Source organism: Perca flavescens, chromosome 11 (genome assembly GCF_004354835.1).
Source record: "Perca flavescens isolate YP-PL-M2 chromosome 11, PFLA_1.0, whole genome shotgun sequence".
NCBI classification, from domain to species: Eukaryota; Metazoa; Chordata; class Actinopteri; order Perciformes; family Percidae; genus Perca; species Perca flavescens.
The window spans coordinates 22,650,501-22,667,486 of record NC_041341.1 but is presented as its reverse complement, the minus strand read 5'-3'; the positions used below and the strand labels follow the sequence as shown (position 1 = coordinate 22,667,486).

General features: G+C 42.7%; 2 protein-coding genes across 4 annotated transcripts; one reads left to right on the top strand and one right to left on the bottom strand.

Moving 5' to 3' along the window:
- Positions 1–1,422: 1,422 nt before the first annotated feature.
- ankzf1 (ankyrin repeat and zinc finger peptidyl tRNA hydrolase 1) lies at positions 1,423–7,432 on the top strand. Of its 3 annotated transcripts, none has more exons than XM_028591140.1 (16): positions 1,423–1,642; positions 2,000–2,156; positions 2,245–2,363; positions 2,490–2,592; positions 2,678–2,889; positions 2,977–3,086; positions 3,210–3,363; positions 4,845–5,067; positions 5,165–5,263; positions 5,446–5,622; positions 5,749–5,880; positions 5,996–6,278; positions 6,348–6,459; positions 6,554–6,721; positions 6,821–6,891; positions 7,026–7,432. In XM_028591140.1, exons 2-16 carry the CDS (start codon positions 2,027–2,029, stop codon positions 7,150–7,152), a joined length of 2,220 nt encoding a protein of 739 aa, XP_028446941.1. In that variant the 5' UTR covers positions 1,423–1,642; positions 2,000–2,026; the 3' UTR covers positions 7,153–7,432. The 3 variants fall into 3 exon arrangements, with proteins under 3 accessions (XP_028446941.1, XP_028446939.1, XP_028446940.1); XM_028591138.1 differs by having other exon boundaries at positions 1,424–1,642; positions 5,443–5,622; XM_028591139.1 differs by lacking the exon at positions 1,423–1,642 and adding an exon at positions 1,762–1,845 and having other exon boundaries at positions 5,443–5,622.
- glb1l (galactosidase, beta 1-like) lies at positions 6,762–16,496 on the bottom strand. The gene is made up of 16 exons (XM_028591141.1): positions 16,274–16,496; positions 15,584–15,753; positions 15,348–15,498; positions 11,441–11,501; positions 11,263–11,357; positions 11,004–11,184; positions 10,863–10,921; positions 10,645–10,766; positions 10,409–10,449; positions 10,178–10,296; positions 10,011–10,085; positions 9,420–9,509; positions 9,192–9,305; positions 8,899–9,030; positions 8,094–8,321; positions 6,762–7,974 (listed from the first exon to the last, which is right to left on the bottom strand). The coding sequence occupies exons 1-16, from the start codon at positions 16,337–16,339 to the stop codon at positions 7,777–7,779; spliced, it is 1,902 nt and encodes a 633-aa protein (XP_028446942.1). The 5' UTR covers positions 16,340–16,496; the 3' UTR covers positions 6,762–7,776.
- Positions 16,497–16,986: the final 490 nt, after the last annotated feature.

Here is a 16,986-nt window from a genome sequence, read left to right as displayed (position 1 = left end):
CAAAGAGAAATCGAAGCAAACCGAAGTTATTTGAAAGTTAAACAGGTTTTTTTGTAGATTACAGATTTGTTTTTATAATTGCGTTTGATATTCCTAATTAACTGTGTAATATATATTGTTGCACCTAATAAAATGTTTTATTTAACCTTGTCCCAGATCACTTATATTTAATAGCCCAGCAGGAAGCTCATTCATATTTTTTTTTATTACAAACTTATCGTGTGTGTGTGTGTGTGTGTGTGTGTGTGTGTGTGTGTGTGTGTGTGTGTGTGTGTGTGTGTGTGTGTGTGTGTGTGTGTGTGTGTGTGTGTGTGTGTGTGTGTGTGTGTGTGTGTGTGTGTGTGTGTGTGTGTGTGTGTGTGTGTGTGTGTGTGTGTGTGTGTGACAAATAAGTTGACAAATTAAGAGGTTATGATCAGTCGCATCAAAGGCAGCACTAAAATAGCAAATCTGTGCCCACAATTATTAACCTCTCAATTGATGCAAGTAGAGTGACCAGCCCTATATGCATGTTGGAACGTAGTGGTTAAACCCTTTGTAGAAAAATAGTTTACAGGCAAGATGCTGATATGCTTGCTGTTAGGACCATTGAAAGTTGATATTTTTTCATATGGGACCTGAAGCACTAAATACATTTATTCAGTAGGCCTAATGTACGCACAACAATTTTCATAATCAATTCATCCAGTGTTATTCGTAGTTTTTGTAGTTTTGTTTTTGTAGTTTAAGACTATATTTCTACTTTGTTTTCACATTTTCTGTAAACCTTATTATGTGATTGTTTGGATATTTGAGACATATTTAAAGAATAACACTTGGCAAAAAAACAAACTTCAGCAGTAGAATGTGGAAAAAATAAAGAAGACCTACAATAGGTTGGTTAAAAATAAAAAAGCAGGTGGTATTCAACTGTTACATTGGCTGTCAACCCTAGACAATTCATTAAACAACACTTGAAAGGGTCTTTAATACAGAAGGATATGAATAGCCTTTATCTAAAAATATCATTGATCCATCTGGTTTCGATCTTGCTATTACAGTTCTAACATCTACAGACATTTCGTTTCCTATCTTAATTGAGCAGTGGTTTCACATAGCTGACCAGTGATGTTATCAGAAAACTCTCCACTCATAAGTAAAACAAATCATTATTCAGAATGGCCCTTTTCAGAATACATTTTTATCACTGGATTATAATTAGTGATGCATGCGTGACACTTATTTTGCAGGATGGGGCTTATTTTTTATTACTTTATGTACTGCTGGGTATCTTAACCTATAATAAATCATTGCGTATTAGTTTTTTTCGCATTGCTAATCTAACTGCACCATAACTAAATGTAGTGGAGTAAAAAGGAGTAAATTTTAAAATATTTCATTTTAAAATGTATTAATGGAAATACTCAAGTACGGTACAAATGCGACAAATTTGTACAGTACAAAGTAAATGTACTTATTACATCCCACCACTGTTAGTAGGAATCACTGACTAGTTTGCAACCTTTGTCTGTGGACATCTTCTCATTGACGCGTTATTGACGCTTTCGAGCTTCCGTAGATACGTCATGCGGAAACACAAGGCAGCATAACCATTGACATATGGAGCATAAGTGTCAGCGCTTTTTTTGCTTATCCTTTTATGGTACGTTATTTGCTATTTTTAAGTGAGTTAATGTAGCTTACACTAGATGTTATATACTTTAAGGACTATTATAAAAGCACAGACAGCGCAGCCTTTCAATGAAGATAACTACTTCCACTGCCACTGCTAACGTTAAACGTGTCGTTCAAAGAGCAGAAAACATTAACATTAACGTTCGTCACATTACATCAGATAAGATAACTGTTAGTTTTCAGTAATCTTGGTTTAGCTGTTCCCAGCTCATAACAGTAATGTTCTAAGAGTTTGACTAAGCTGTTAACAAGTGTAGTTATTATTGTGAATGACTAAACAAAACTTACAGTACGTTTCTCTGTTTGTAATGTCTTAACTTCGCAGGTAACGTTAATGAGGTAAAAAATAGGAATGACAATGACGACTGGAACCGACTACCGCTCCATCTTTAATTTGTGCCCAAATGATGAGGCTTTGATTGGACTGAGAAAAGTGAACCCCGTCCTAAAACAGGCTGTAAACACTGACCCAGTCGCAGACGGTATGTATGAATTGTAGCTGTCGTTTCTGTAGTAAAGACCCTAATTCTCTGTGTATTTGAAACTAGCCTTGTCTTGCCTTCCTCATAGAATTGGAAGACAAATCACCAGAAGATGACAGACAACGGCAGTCCAGCCTGGTTAGAGAGGTGTCCGACAAGATGGTCTGCTCAGCCTGCAAATGCCTCTTTATTGCACGTGAGGAACAGGTGACCACATAACTTCAAACTCTGCTCTATTAATTATAAAAAAAAAAAAAACGATCTGTTGATGTACAGAATCTGTACATGAGCATGTGTTATTTAAGTAATTCATATTTTGTCTTTGAATTTCAGATAGAGCACTACAAACTTGACTGGCATCGCTTCAACTTGAGACTAAAGATTTCAGGAATGCCACCAGTCACAGCTGAAGAGTTTGAGAGGAAGACTGGAGCTGGTGAGGAAACAAGAATCCTTAACAAGAGCAATGGGCTGTAGTAGTGTTTATAACGGTTGATACATTTTCGTTCTTTTCTTTACAGGAGACATGTCAAGTATCTCAGGCTCAGAGTCTGATTCAGAAGAAGACGACTCAGATAGTGAGAGTGGGGGAACAAGCAGCAACGTCACTGGCACTGATAATGAGAGCTCCGTTGAAACCAGTTTATTTACTGGCCGGCCCTCCAGCAAGCTGTTTTTCCAGAACTCAATCGGGCAATATCTTTCAGTGTTCGGCTGCATTCTGCAGGGACAGGTGAGGCTCAGCAGCTACAGCAGTGTGTGTGATGTGTATGATAACATTGATTTATTTATTCTAATTTTATGTCCTGTAATATTTCAGTCCGATGATGATCAAGATGCAGTGTCCTCCCTGAAGGCCATAAGTAAAAAAACTGTGTGGGTCATTCTCATGACAGGTGGAGGACACTTTGCCGGTGCTGTATTCCAAGGGTGAGTGGACAGTGTTTTTGGCTTGTTAGCTTTCCTTTTTAGATTACACATTATGGCTGGAGTTGTAAGTGTAAAAGGAGAGTCAGGTGAGCACTTGCCCAACACAAAGCATTCATTTTACAGAAAAGAAGTCCTTCAGCACAAGACCTTCCACCGATACACGGTGCGAGCGAAGCGAGGCACTGCCCAAGGACTCAGAGACTCTCAGAACCGCAGTCACACGCCCAAGTCGGCAGGAGCTGCTCTGAGGCGACACAATGAGGCGGCACTAGTCAAGGCAAGATTATGGTTCATTTAAAAAAACAGCACTACCTTTTCTGTTTTCCTTTACGACAGTTTTCTATTTTATTTACAGAGTACAAACTAATTAAAGGGACAGTTCACCCCAAAATCAAAAATACATATTTCCCTCTTACCTGTAATGCTATTTGTCAATCTAGATTGTTTTGGTGTGAGTTGCCCAGTGTTCAAGATATCTGCCGTAGAGATGTCTGCCTACATTAATGGTGTCCTCCGAGGAAGTACATGGATACGCTTCCTGCTGTGATACGGTTTGCAGGTGTAGTTCTGTAGAAAGAAAATAGTTCCTACCTGAAACTGCTCACCACCAGGTCTGTGGATTATCTTAACTAGGTCATGATTTCCTGAAAAGAGACATTGCTGTTGAGTTTTTCAAATGTATTTTTTGGCGCTTTGAGCACCTCAAGCCAAGTGCCATCTAGTTCCGTTATAATGGGGAGAAGGCAGACCTCTCTATGGCCAATATTTCCAGCACTGTACCAACTCAAAACAAAACAATCTAGATTGATAAATAGCACAGAAAAATATTTTGTAGTGACCCCTTTCAATAGAACGCCACCACAGTGGCATAGTCGATTTTTACCACGCGTGTAGTAGGCGAAATGACCAAAATGTCCACTGTTTCCAATAAAAACACAATGTATTTATTTCCCTTTGTGATACAACAAAATACAGCCACTTTGTTCCTCTTGTATTCTACTACTTTCTTCTCATAAACGACAAACGTAACAATCCTCTACCGCACGGTCAAAAACATGTTTGTTTCTCCATTCATGCAACACCTTTGTGCAGTTACCTCTTGATTATAATACCTGACATCTAAGTGACAAAGAACCACTGCCCCAGGTGTTGGGAGGTTGAAAACAAACAAAACAAAAACACCAAAAATGGCTTTTACTGTACATATGTATTTTTGATTCTGGTGTGAACTGTCCCTTTAAGCAATAGTGTGCTGTTACATGGCTAATAATGATCATGTAACCCCTGATGGTATCTTTTGCTGAATTTCATTCTTTTTTTCTCTTGCACCAATTAAAGTTTTGGTTAGGGTATCTATCCTCCTTTAAGAGTGTTGTTTTATTTACTTTTGTGAGTGTGCCAATACATCCACGGAGCCTAAGTGCTTATTCATGAAAAGAGTTTGCTGTCTGTAAGGGTTGCTTATTCTGAAAGGCAAATTTGAGTGAGCAATTGTATATTGTCAGAAGACAACTCCCAAAAATGCAAAATGTTTCTCATTAAACAAATACTGCTAATTGTATTATTGTTCAATGCCTTAATTAAATTAAGTTTTATAAATTAATACAATTCTAAAGTTAGAAAGTAAACCATCAATAATGTAAATGTAAATGTTTCAGTGTAGTCCATTCTTGGGTGTTTTTTTTTTTTCTACCTCGATTATAGGGTAAGGTAGAAAGTTTTTTTCATGTGCACAAACATTTTTATAATCTTTTACAGGAGATTCAGGATCTTCTGGCTAGCTGGGCTGAACACTTGAAAGAGGCCTCTGCGATATTTGTACGAGCCCCCAGCTACAATAAAAGCATCTTTTTTGGTGGTCGTGCAGCTCCTTTTGACAAAAAAGATCCCAGGATCCACACAGTTCCATTTGCCACTCGCAGGGCAACCTTTCGAGAGGCACAGAGGGTACACGAGGTGCTTTCCACCATCCATGTTTATGGTAAGCTGAATTATATCCTTGGAATAATGACTGTTATCTGCTCATTGTCGTACAGCCAGGGTATAATCAATACTGTGTGCAAAATATCTTGTTGCAGGGAAAGACACAGACATGTCTGCAGTTTTCAGTCCATCTAAGAAGGCCTGGAAAAAATCTGTTAAACTCACAGCACAAATAAATACCGGTCAAGAGAAAGGTAAGCTTAAGAGGTTAACATGGACACTGTCGGCCTACACTCTATTGAACTTGATGCGGAAAAATATGGCAAAGTTAAGCTCGCTAAAATTAGGAGTTAATTTATTAAAGCTTCAACACAAAGTTTATTTACTGTAAATGTTGGTATTACAGTACACTTCCTTTTATTTTTGGCATCAGCAGAAGAAAACGAAAAACATGATAGCTCTGATGAAGTAGAGGGTGGAGAGATCCAGCTGGAGATGGTGGAGTTGACAATAGGAACTCTGGACCTCAGGGAGTCTGAGATCTATCCCTCCAGGCACAGGAGGAGGAGGAGAAGGAGGAGAAAGGAGGAGGAACCCAAACTGCAAAATGAGGGTAGGTCTGCTCCGGTGTGTCGTCACATAAGTGGCTATAGTAGCTACCTTACAGAAACCCAAGAACGCTTATTTATCACACAAAGGTTCTGCAGCGTTTATGAAATTTCACATCCATGTGTGACAGAATTGAGTTACACAGAAGCAGACAATCAAGAAGAGGAAGTGCCAGAGGCTACGCCGGCAGAAGATGCACCTCAAGAGGCGCAATCAAAGAACAAGAGGAAGAAGAAAGCACAGAGTAAGAAACAACTGGAAGGTAATTGCTTCTTTGTCACTATTGTTTATTTTTATGCTCCCATTTCTCAATCTTGCAAACTCTGTAATATATTTCGTTTAAGATACTTATTATTAAGCTTTCTGTGTCTATATAGAAATTGTTGATGAGTCGTCAGAGTACGGCCTGAGGGATGAAGTGTTTACAGCCTGTAAGGTTGGGGATACAGATACTCTGCGTAGAGTCCTTCAGCTACCTGGAGAAACGTCAGAGAGTCGAGAGCAGTTGGACAGCAACCCTTCTGATGTCCCAAGTCCTCTAACTCTCCTTAATAAGCCCATAGACTCGTCAGGGTTCACTTTGCTGCATGTAGCCTCAGCAGCTGCACAAAAGGCAGTGGTCAGGCTGCTCCTGGACGCAGGAGCAGACCCAGCCTGCAGGTATAAATGTGATAATTTGCAGCAATTGTAGTGAACCTATGCCCAGACTTAAACAATATTCCTTTACAGGGATAACAAAGGGCAGACCTCGTATATTGTCGCCCCTGACAAAGACACAAGGAATGTGTTTCGTAAATACATGGGTGAGAATCCTGACAAATATGACTACAACAAGGCGCAGGTAAGAATGTACAGTTTTTTTTTTTTTTTTATTAAACATGTATGCCATTAAATACTTGCAGAGCACTTCTTTTTTTGCTCTTTCACACTTCAAGGTCCCTGGGCCACTAACGGCAGAGATTGAATCCAAAAAGACAGAGAAGAAAAAGGCACAAAAGGCATTGAGAAAACAGCGTGAAAAAGAGCAGAAGGAGGAAAAGAGGAAACAAGAGTTGGAGGCAGAGGAAAAGAAGAGGTTTGCATCTCTGACTGATCGTGAAAAGGTGAGTTGATGTGTATTTAATCACTGATATTCTTGTTATGTTTTTTTTTTTTTATAGTAACATCTTGAAAATGTTAACTGTTTCCTTTTTTGGTTATAGAGAGCTCTGGCAGCAGAGAGGAGGTTAGCGGAGCAAGTTGTTGCCACGGGAGTCGGCCTCTCTAATGTGAAGTAAGTCCCCCAGAGCCGTCCTTATAATTTAAGACTTACGTAATGCTGTAGTGTCAACAAGCACAATACTGTAAATGCCTTTTACTCAAAAATGTCACTAACATTAAATGTGATTTTTGTTTGTCTCTCTCCAGGAGGTGCTGGTTGTGTGGAGAGTCTCTGCTTGGGAAGATCCCTTTTCAGTATCTAGAGTATTCCTTCTGCACCCCTCGCTGTGTCCAGGCACATCGAAAAGCCAACACTCTCCCAGGCAAGACCTAACCCCCATTTGGAAAATTTCAGTTAAAAGGAAGCTACCTCATTAAAACTAAAAGTGAATTTGTGCAGCCTAATATGGCTGTCTTGTCAGTGTGCTAGTTTCATTTTCAACTATAAAATAAAAATGTTAACATTTTATTATGGCAGATGATCTCAGATAACTGGATGCATATACTGTATGAAAACATTACATAATAAATGTATAATTTATTCACAGTATCTGCAACTGTGGAAAATATAAAAAAAAAAAGAATGCAATAAAAAAACTGCAATACTGTTTGTATATCGCTGTTCTTTCTGCCACAGATGTCAGTGAATGTTCAACCTTAACAACAAACTCCTCAATGAATCACTGTTTTACTGAAGCTGCTGTTTTAAAGCAGTTTGGATTGTGATGATAAAGAATTGGCTACAGATGATACACGGATATCTGAAGTGATTAAATATTAATGCTACCGAAATAATGTGGAAAAAAGCATGGAGCAAATTTTCCTGCGTCAAGTGAATTGTTCAGAGGACTAGTTTTACTCGGCTTCAGTCAAACTTGCTTCATACAGATATCGGGATGTATAATTTGTACAGCTAAATGTTGAGAAATTGTTGTGCTACTAAACTAAGTGTGCTCTGTTAAAACTTTTTGACATCAAGCTGAGGCCGGTCCATGAAGAGAACCCGCAAGTGTGCTGGGGCCCCCTCCAGCTCCAGCACTGTGATGTTGTTGGGCAGGGTGGTGCTGAGTAGGGGTCCAGGGATATAAAGAGTCAATTGAGGGCCCCTTGCTGGCCAGTATCGTCCCAGATTAACACCATTAATCCAAACCTGACCCTGTTATAAAAAAAGACAACAATGATTAGGATACAATAATAAAATCCCGGGAATCATGAGGTAAATCCACACAGGAATTAAGACCACCCCCCCAAATAAAAAAAAAAAATCAACATCACCTTTGTCCATTCATTGAGTTTGAGAAAGGTGTCCCAGGCGAGGCCGTTGGGCTGTAAGGTTCCCATGTAGAAGACTGGCCCAACTGAAGGGTCTTTCTCAGGGGCAGGGAAGGACTTTTGACCGTCTGAATGAGGCCATCCACCAGCAATGGCTCCATCGATGTCCAAAGGGTAGATCTTCCAGTCAGTCAGCACATCTTTACCCAGGATCAGGTTGCTCAAAAGGCCCTGCAGCACACATACTGTTTACCATCTAATACTAGGACTTTGTGTGAGTAGATTTAAAGCACAGTTACTATCCAACAAGTGGGAATATTATTTTGTTTGTGGGTTGTTACCATCTCTAACAGGGACTGACTATGGCTATCAGTCTTTACATTCATAATTCAAATATGTAAATGGATAGAGAATACGAAGAATTTGTCTATAGAAGTTCAGTAATAACAGTGTATTCATGACAGAGTTTCAGCACGCTTTGTATATACCCCATATATCAAATGAAACTTGAATTATGTCGACTTATTTAGTTTAAGGTCATTTATGTATTTTATCACCTTTCTCAAATCTGCAAGCCTAGGTTGAGGCAAAGGGGAGAATTATAACGTTAATCTTTGCTGGTTTTAATAAGGTGTAAAAAAACAACGATAGACTGATTTAGTAGATATTAGTTTTACACCTACAGCATTTTACAGAACCCCAAACAATGGTTCAAGTAAAGACAGTGCCAACAAAACAAGAGCGTTAAAGAAGTGTGTGCAGAAACAAAATGTGATTTACTCTACGGGATTGGATTTTGTTTTCTTGCCTTGTAGTCATTGATCTTGCTGCCAAAGTTTACCCTGCCCATGTTCTCAACGAGGATGTCCACAGTGTCCCCCTGCTGTCCAGTGACGTTGATCACCAGCTTAGTGTCTCTCTCCAAAAGACCCTGGAAAACCTGTCCACGCAGACACACACTCATGAGTATGAACATTAAAAAAAAAAAAAACAACTTGACATTCTATAAACAACACCTGGTCTTAACCTGTGATGTTTTCCCTATACCTGACCTGAAAAATCAGATTGGCTAGACAACAAAAGTTCATTGTAAAGGCTCACCCCATTGACGGATACATATGCACGGTCATGAACCCCATTGAGTGGAGAGATAAGTGGTGTAGACTGCGAGAGGTCCCGGGGCAGCGTGGTCCGGTAAAGCATGTATCCATAGAACTGAACACAATAGACATGACACAACAGTCTAGAAGTTCTCCATGTTTCAAGAGGTTTACTGCCACTACAACACTAGTCCCCTCCCCTGTTGTTGCCTTCAGAGAGACGCCATACCTGTTTCATCTCTTCAAATGTCAGAGGATACTGGGATTTCACTGGCCCGACGGGTGAGAGGGTGTTCAATAGACCGCTGATGTTGCCAACCTGAAAAAGTGTCAACTATTGGGATCAATCACAGCAACCTCTGGCTCTTTACACTTTTTGCACTTTAAAATCTAAAATTGTATAGACCATCCTCCAGATATTCATTCTAATCAGCTAAAACTTCTTAAAATCCTGCTCTTTTGTGCTAGAATATGTATTTTATTGAAGTGGGTGTCAGAGGAACCCCCTAGCATTGCCCAGTGGATATACAGTGTACTGGAGTTTATGACCATCTAAGCCCTTAGCTTCTATCTGAGAGAGGAACCGTTTCAGTTTCATAAAGTCTGGGGTCCATTTACAACTTACTTGGGATCTGATTGTCTGCGTACAATAACAGCAGGGCTGTATGGATTGGCTTGGGGTGAATCAATCTTTATTGTCTAACTGTATGTTTATATATGTGCATTCCTGATTTGTATTGTATGATGGATTGTTGTACCTTCATTTGAAACTGTGATGACCTGTAAATCTGTCAATTAATAAAATCTGACACTGTATTACCTTTTTCAGGGTCACAAAGCCATAGGCAAATTTAGGAGTTGCTGGTGGCATGGGGCCAGAGGGAATATCTCTGAACTGTAGAGAAACAGTGATGCATTAATCTTAGACTTATGAACAAGTGTAATCAGGACATCAACCTTAGTGGGTGGCAGTTCAATCAGTGGTACCTGCTTAATGACATCTCTGATGGCCAACAGCTTCTCTGTGGGGTCTCCTGCCTCAGAGAGCGGGGCGTCGTAATCATAACTAGTCACTACTGAGCGGAACTTCGTGTCATGATCAGCACCTTTGGGTAGTTACAAAAAGATAAATGCACCACAAGCGGAACCTTTATCTCCATCTAAATTGTGTGAACAACTCAAGATTATCCAAAACTAAGATACTGATTATAACTTTACCATTCCAATAGCCAAAGTTAGTGCCTCCTTCAAACATGTACCTGAGAAGAGATAGGGGTAGTTGTGTTACAACTTGTAATCATTACATAGACGAGTGCTTTTCATCTCCTGGGAGCAGTTTTATCTCAAACTGGTGATTGATGCATCCTCAAGAAAAGGCTGGCAATATTATATATTCATGCGGGGAAAAAAAGGAGAGGAAAGAGGAAATTCTGCGAGTGTTTGGGGAGACATACATGTTGACGTTGGCCCCCATGGCTAGCATTTCTCCTAGCACTCTGCTGACCTTCTGAGCCTCAACCACCGCATGCTGATCTCCCCAGTGGTCCAACCAGCCAGTGTAGAACTCTGAATTCACCTGCAACACCATTTAAAGCATTTTCACATCATATGCTTGGTTTGAAGAGTCAATAATTACTGCATGTTAAGATTAGTGAATTAATATGTAACTAACCAGGGGCCCTCGAGGTTCAAACCTTCTTTGCCGGTTAAAGGCTTTAGTTATGTTGGTGTCTGTATGAGGGAATAAATAGCACAAATTACAACTTTCCCTACAAAAAAAACAAAGTACGGGATGCTACAATACAATACCAACCTGTGCCAAAGTCTACTGTGGCATATAATCCTTCCAGAGTCCCGCATGTCATTTCCTTGTCTGTGTTTCCATCGGTGGTAAACAGGACAGTGTCTTCACCAAGAAAGAAGCGAAACAGAGTCCGCAGGTGACGCATGTAGTTGTAGTCACAAGCGAAGTAACTTCCATATTCATTCTCCACCTATAGCCAAATAAGATGATTTATAAAACCAATATTAAAATACTAACTAATACAAAACTTACTCATTTAACACTCTACCTGGACAGTAATGATGTTGCCCCCGTTGATATAAAGCCATGGCTTCATTTTGGGCAGAAGAACAGCAAGCCAGTTGCTGACTGCCTCGACATAATCTGGAGCAGACGAAAACAAATCAATGTCATATTTACTATAAAAAATAAAAGACAAAGACACATACAGTAGGTGCTTGTTATACCTGCGTCAGCTGAGCGAAGTATGATGTTTGGTTTCTGAAGTAGCCACGCAGGCAATCCACCCTGGGAAAGAAGACCAAATATCAGCAAGAAATAGTTATATATCGAAAGTGGCACATTTTATCAAATGCACATCACTGAAAAAATGCAGACAGGATACAGTAGGAGATCATGTTTCTGATTTCTTCATAAGGTGACAAATAACCAATCCAGGTTAACTTATGATCAGTCTCTTTCTCACAAAATTGTAAACTGGAATGCACAATGACATCCATCCTTTTGAATTCTATTTTAAAGCATTTGAAATATATGTTAATACAAATCCCACTAACATCATAGTAACTTCTCCGTGAACCATCACCTTATCGTGGTGGAGAGGTTTGTGTGTCTCTGTGAACCTGAGGGCTGTGTTGTCTGGAGCTTTGTGCTCCTGGTAGGGTCTCCCAAGGCAAAGTGGTCTCAGGTGAGGGGCCAGACAAAGAATGGTTCAAAAATCCCAATGAAGAAGCAAGGTAGAGATGGAGTGACCCTGCCCGGAGGAAGCCCGGGGCCCCGTCTGGAGCCAGGCCCAGACGGCGGGCTCGTCGGGCGAGCGCCTGGTGGCGGGTTTGCCACGAGCCCGGCCGGGCACAGCCCGAACAAGCTACGTGGCTCCCATCTCTCCAGCCCATGGGCCCACCACCTGTGGGAGGAACCGTTGGGGTCGGGTGCGATGCCACATGGGTGGCAGTGAAGGTCAGGGGCCTCGGCGGACCAGACCCGGGCGGCAGACGCTGGCTCTGGGGGCGTGGAACGTCACCTCTCTGTGGGGAAGGAGCCGGAACTGGTGCGGGAGGTGGAGCGCTACCGGTTAGATCTGGTGGGGCTTACCTCTCGCACAGTCTCGGTTCTGGAACCATACTCCTGGATAGGGGTTGGACTCTTTTCTTCTCCGGAGTTGCCCAGGGTGTGAGGCCCGGGCGGGTGTGGGGATACTCACAAGCCCCGGCTGGCGCCGCTGTGTTGGAGTTTACCCGGTGGGCGAGAGGGTCGCCTCCCTCGCCTGCGGGTTGTGGGGGGGGAAAACTCTGACTGTTGTTTGTGCATATGCACCAAACAGGAGTTCGGAGTATTCGGCCTTCTTGGAGACCTTGACTGGAGTCCTGCATGGGGCTCCAGTGGGGACTCCATTGTTCTGCTGGGGGACTTCAACGCACACGTGGGCAATGATGGAGACACCTGGAGGCGTGATTGGGAGGAACGGCCTCCCTGATCTAAACCAGAGTGGTTGTTTGTTGTTGGACTTCTGTGCTAGTCATGGATTGTCTATAACGAACACCATGTTCGAACATAGAGATGCTCATAAGTGTACCTGGTACCAGAGCACCCTAGGCCAAGGTCAATGATCGATTTCATAATCGTTTCATCTGATCTGAGGCCGTATTTTGGACACTCGGGTGAAGAGAGGGGCAGAGCTGTCAACCGATCACCATCTGGTGGTGAGTTGGGTCAGGGGTGGGGAAGACTCTGGACAGACCTGGTAAGCCCAAACGTGTAGTGCGGGTAAATTGGGAACGTCTGGAGGAGGCCCCTGTCCGACAGACTTTCAACTCACACCTCCGGGCGGAGCTTTTCGTGCATCCCTGTGGAGGCTGGGGGCATTGAACCCGAGTGGACAATGTTCAAAGTTTCCATTGCTGAAGCTGCGGCGAGGAGCTGTGGTCTTAGGATCTTAGGTGCCTCAAGGGGCGGTAACCCACGAACACCGTGGTGGACACCAGTGGTCAGGGAAGCCGTCCGACTGAAGAAGGAGTCCTTCCGGGATATGTTATCTCGGAGGACTCCGGAGGCGGTTGCAGGGTACCGAAGGGCCCGAAGGGCTGCAGCCTCTGCCGTGAAAGAGGCAAAGCAGCGGGTGTGGGAGAAGTTTGGAGAAGACATGGAGAAGGACTTTCGGTCGGCACCAAAGTGTTTCTGGAAAACTGTTCGCCACCTCAGGAGGGGGAAGCGGGGAACCATCCAAGCTGTGTACAGTAAGGATGGGACACTGTTGACCTCCACTGAGGAGGTAATAGGGCGGTGGAAGGAGCACTTTGAGGAACTCCTGAATCCGACTAATCGCCCTCTATGTTAGAGGCAGAGCTGGAGGATAACGGGGATTGTCGCCGATTTCCCAGGCGGAAGTCACTGATGTAGTCAAACAACTACACAGTGGCAAAGCCCGGGGATTGATGAGATCCGTCCAGAAATGCTCAAGGCTCTGGGTGTGGAGGGGCTGTCCTGGTTGACACGCCTCTTGGCATTGCGTGGAGGTCTGGGGCGGTGCCAAGGGAGTGGCAGACTGGGGTGGTGGTTCCTCTTTTTAAAAAGGGGACCAGAGGGTGTGTGCCAATTATAGGGGTATCACACTTCTCAGCCTCCCTGGTAAAGTCTACTCCAAGGTGCTGGAAAGGAGGGTTCGGCCGATAGTCGAACCTCGGGTTGAGGAGGAACAATGCGGATTCCGTCCTGGTCGTGGAACAACGGACCAGCTCTTCACTCTCGCAAGGATCCTGGAGGGAGCCTGGGAGTATGCCCAACCGGTCTACATGTGTTTTGTGGATTTGGAGAAGGCGTATGACCGGGTCCCCGGGAGATACTGTGGGAGGTGCTGCGGGAGTATGGGGTGAGGGGGTCTCTACTCAGGGCCATCCAATCTCTGTATGACCAAAGTGAGAGCTGTGTCCGGGTTCTCGGTAGTAAGTCGGACTCGTTTCAGGTGAGGGTTGGCCTCCGCCAGGGCTGCGCTTTGTCACCAATCCTGTTTGTAATATTTATGGACAGGATATCGAGGCGTGGTCGGGGTGGGGAGGGGTTGCAGTTTGGTGGGCTGGGGATCTCATCGCTGCTCTTTGCAGATGATGTGGTCCTGATGGCATCATCGGCCTGCGACCTTCAGCACTCACTGGATCGGTTCGCAACCGAGTGTGAAGCGGTTGGGATGAGGATCAGCACCTCTAAATCGGAGGCCATGGTTCTCAGCAGGAAACCGATGGAATGCCTTCTCCAGGTAGGGAATGAGTCCTTACCCCAAGTGAAGGAGTTCAAGTACCTTGGGGTTTTGTTCGCGAGTGAGGGGACAATGGAGCGGGAGATTGGTCGGAGAATCGGGCGCAGCGGGTGCGGTATTGCATTCAATCTATCGCACCGTTGTGGACGAAAAGAGAGCTGAGCCAGAAGGCAAAGCTCTCGATCTACCGGTCAGTTTTCGTTCCTACCCTCACCTATGGTCATGAAGGCTGGGTCATGACCCGAAAGAACGAGATCCAGGGTACAAGCGGCGAAATGGGTTTCCTCAGGAGGGTGGCTGGCGTCTCCCTTAGAGATAGGGTGAGAAGCTCAGTCATCCGTGAGGAGCTCGGAGAGCCGCTGCTCCTTTGCGTCGAAAGGAGCCAGTTGAGGTGGTTCGGGCATCTGGTAAGGATGCCCCTGGGCGCCTCCCTAGGGAGGTGTTCCAGGCACGCCCAGCTGGGAGGAGGCCTCGGGAAGACCCAGGACTAGGTGGAGGGATTATATCTCCAACCTGGCCTGGGAACGCCTCGATCCCCAGTCGGAGCTGGTTAATGTTGCTCGGGAAAGGGAAGTTTGGGGTCCCCTGCTGGAGCTGCTCCCCCCGCGACCCGACACCGGATAAGCGGACGAAGATGGATGGATGGATGGATCATAGTAACACAGTTGCTTGGTCTACTGACTATTCATTATGTAAATCTCTGTACTTATTGTTTTAATCTTTTTATGATATTCTGTGTTTTGTTTCTTTTCAAATTTTTTCTATAATGCCACGTTGTCATGTTTTGGTTTAATACACATTCTTGATAATGTATAATTTATTGTGCTTTAATCTGTGATGGTGTGAACAAATTCTATTACTAAAACAGTTCAATTTTTCACCATTTCCCACTCTGCACAGATGTACGGTCCGGGACGCAGGATGACCAGAAGACCTGTCTGATTTGCCAGATCCAAAAAATGCTCCAGATCTTGTCCCCCTGTGAAATTGTGGACCCCCTGTACTGCCTCATGGAAGTTCCAGGGCACATATCTGTGTGGAGGCAAAGTAAATGTACAGTAAAGACAGACAGAATGAAAGAAAATGTGTGTTTAAGAATGTGATGTTTTGAACTTACACTTGGATAGCATTAAGTCCAGTCATGTACATCTTTACGAGCCGGTCCTTCCAGTAGTACCGTGGGATTCTGGAGTAGTGAATACTGCCTGAGATGTACTGAAAAGGCTTCCCATCTTTGAGGAAATAGTTGTTTTTGTAGTCTATAGAGAAGGATCTTTCTCCAGAGGCCTGAAAGAGATGGCACGGTCTCTGGTAAGGTGCATTTAAAACTGGTTTGCATTGACTCTGTAATCTCCATTACCTACAATCAGTGGTCGAATGTAACTTGCATTTACTCAGATACTATACATAAATAAAGTTTTGAGGTACTTACTTGAGTATTTCCATTTTATGGTACTATACATTTCTATTCAACCACATTTTGGAGGCAGATATTGTACTTTTTACTCCACTAAATTTTGATTTATATTATTACTACAAAACATAGTCAACTAATAAATGATGATATATATATATATTATTATAGGCTAAGCTACCCAGCAGTATGTAAAGTAATTCAAAATTAGCCCTTTACCTTTACCAGCTGCAACATGACATACTATTCTGAAATGGGTCATTCTGTATACTGAGTACTTTTACTTTTGGTACTTTAGGCATATTTTGATGCTAATACTTATATACTTTTACTCGAGGAAGATTTTGAATGCACGGTGTCTTTTTCTAGTAGTAAATATAGTGTGTTTCTTACCAAGTTTCCACTGACAGACAAACAAGCGAGGTTCACAGCAACAAAGAGTAAGACACCGGCAGCCATGTCCGCTGCCTTTCCGCGATAAATAAACCTACAACTAATTCATTCATTTGTATTATGCTACTGCTATTTTATGTCTGTTAGGGTAACTGGTTAACAGGAGGAAGAAACACATAGACAGAAGAAACATCATCAACATCCTGCCCGCTTCTTTAAAGCACTATCATGTGATTCTCATTGGGAATCTGCTGGGTCCTAAAGACCGTCCAGTTCACCTCCGCCTTGTCCTGGCAGTATACATACTGGTAAGTTCCCCTTAATGTAGCTTTGCATTGTTGACCCCATCCAGACATCAGTTTAATTGACAATCCTCTGTATATTACTTTGGGAATAAAGAATACAGAAATGTTTGTTGGAGATATTATTAGTCCACTTTGAGATCATGAAAATAATTATACTTAAGCCTTACAAATGTGTTTACAGTTGGACCACCAGATGTCACTGTTCATACTCATCTTTACGAGAGAGAAAAAACAGATTTAACTTAAAATAAGTAACATATTAATACTCATGTATATATGCCCAGCATATACAAATAATGGTACCCATACATGGTAACAATCCAAAAAAGAATTCATGATAAATAGAATGAAATGAAATAAAAGTATATATATATAAGTAAGTAGGCTATAAGGAAAAAAACTGAGAGC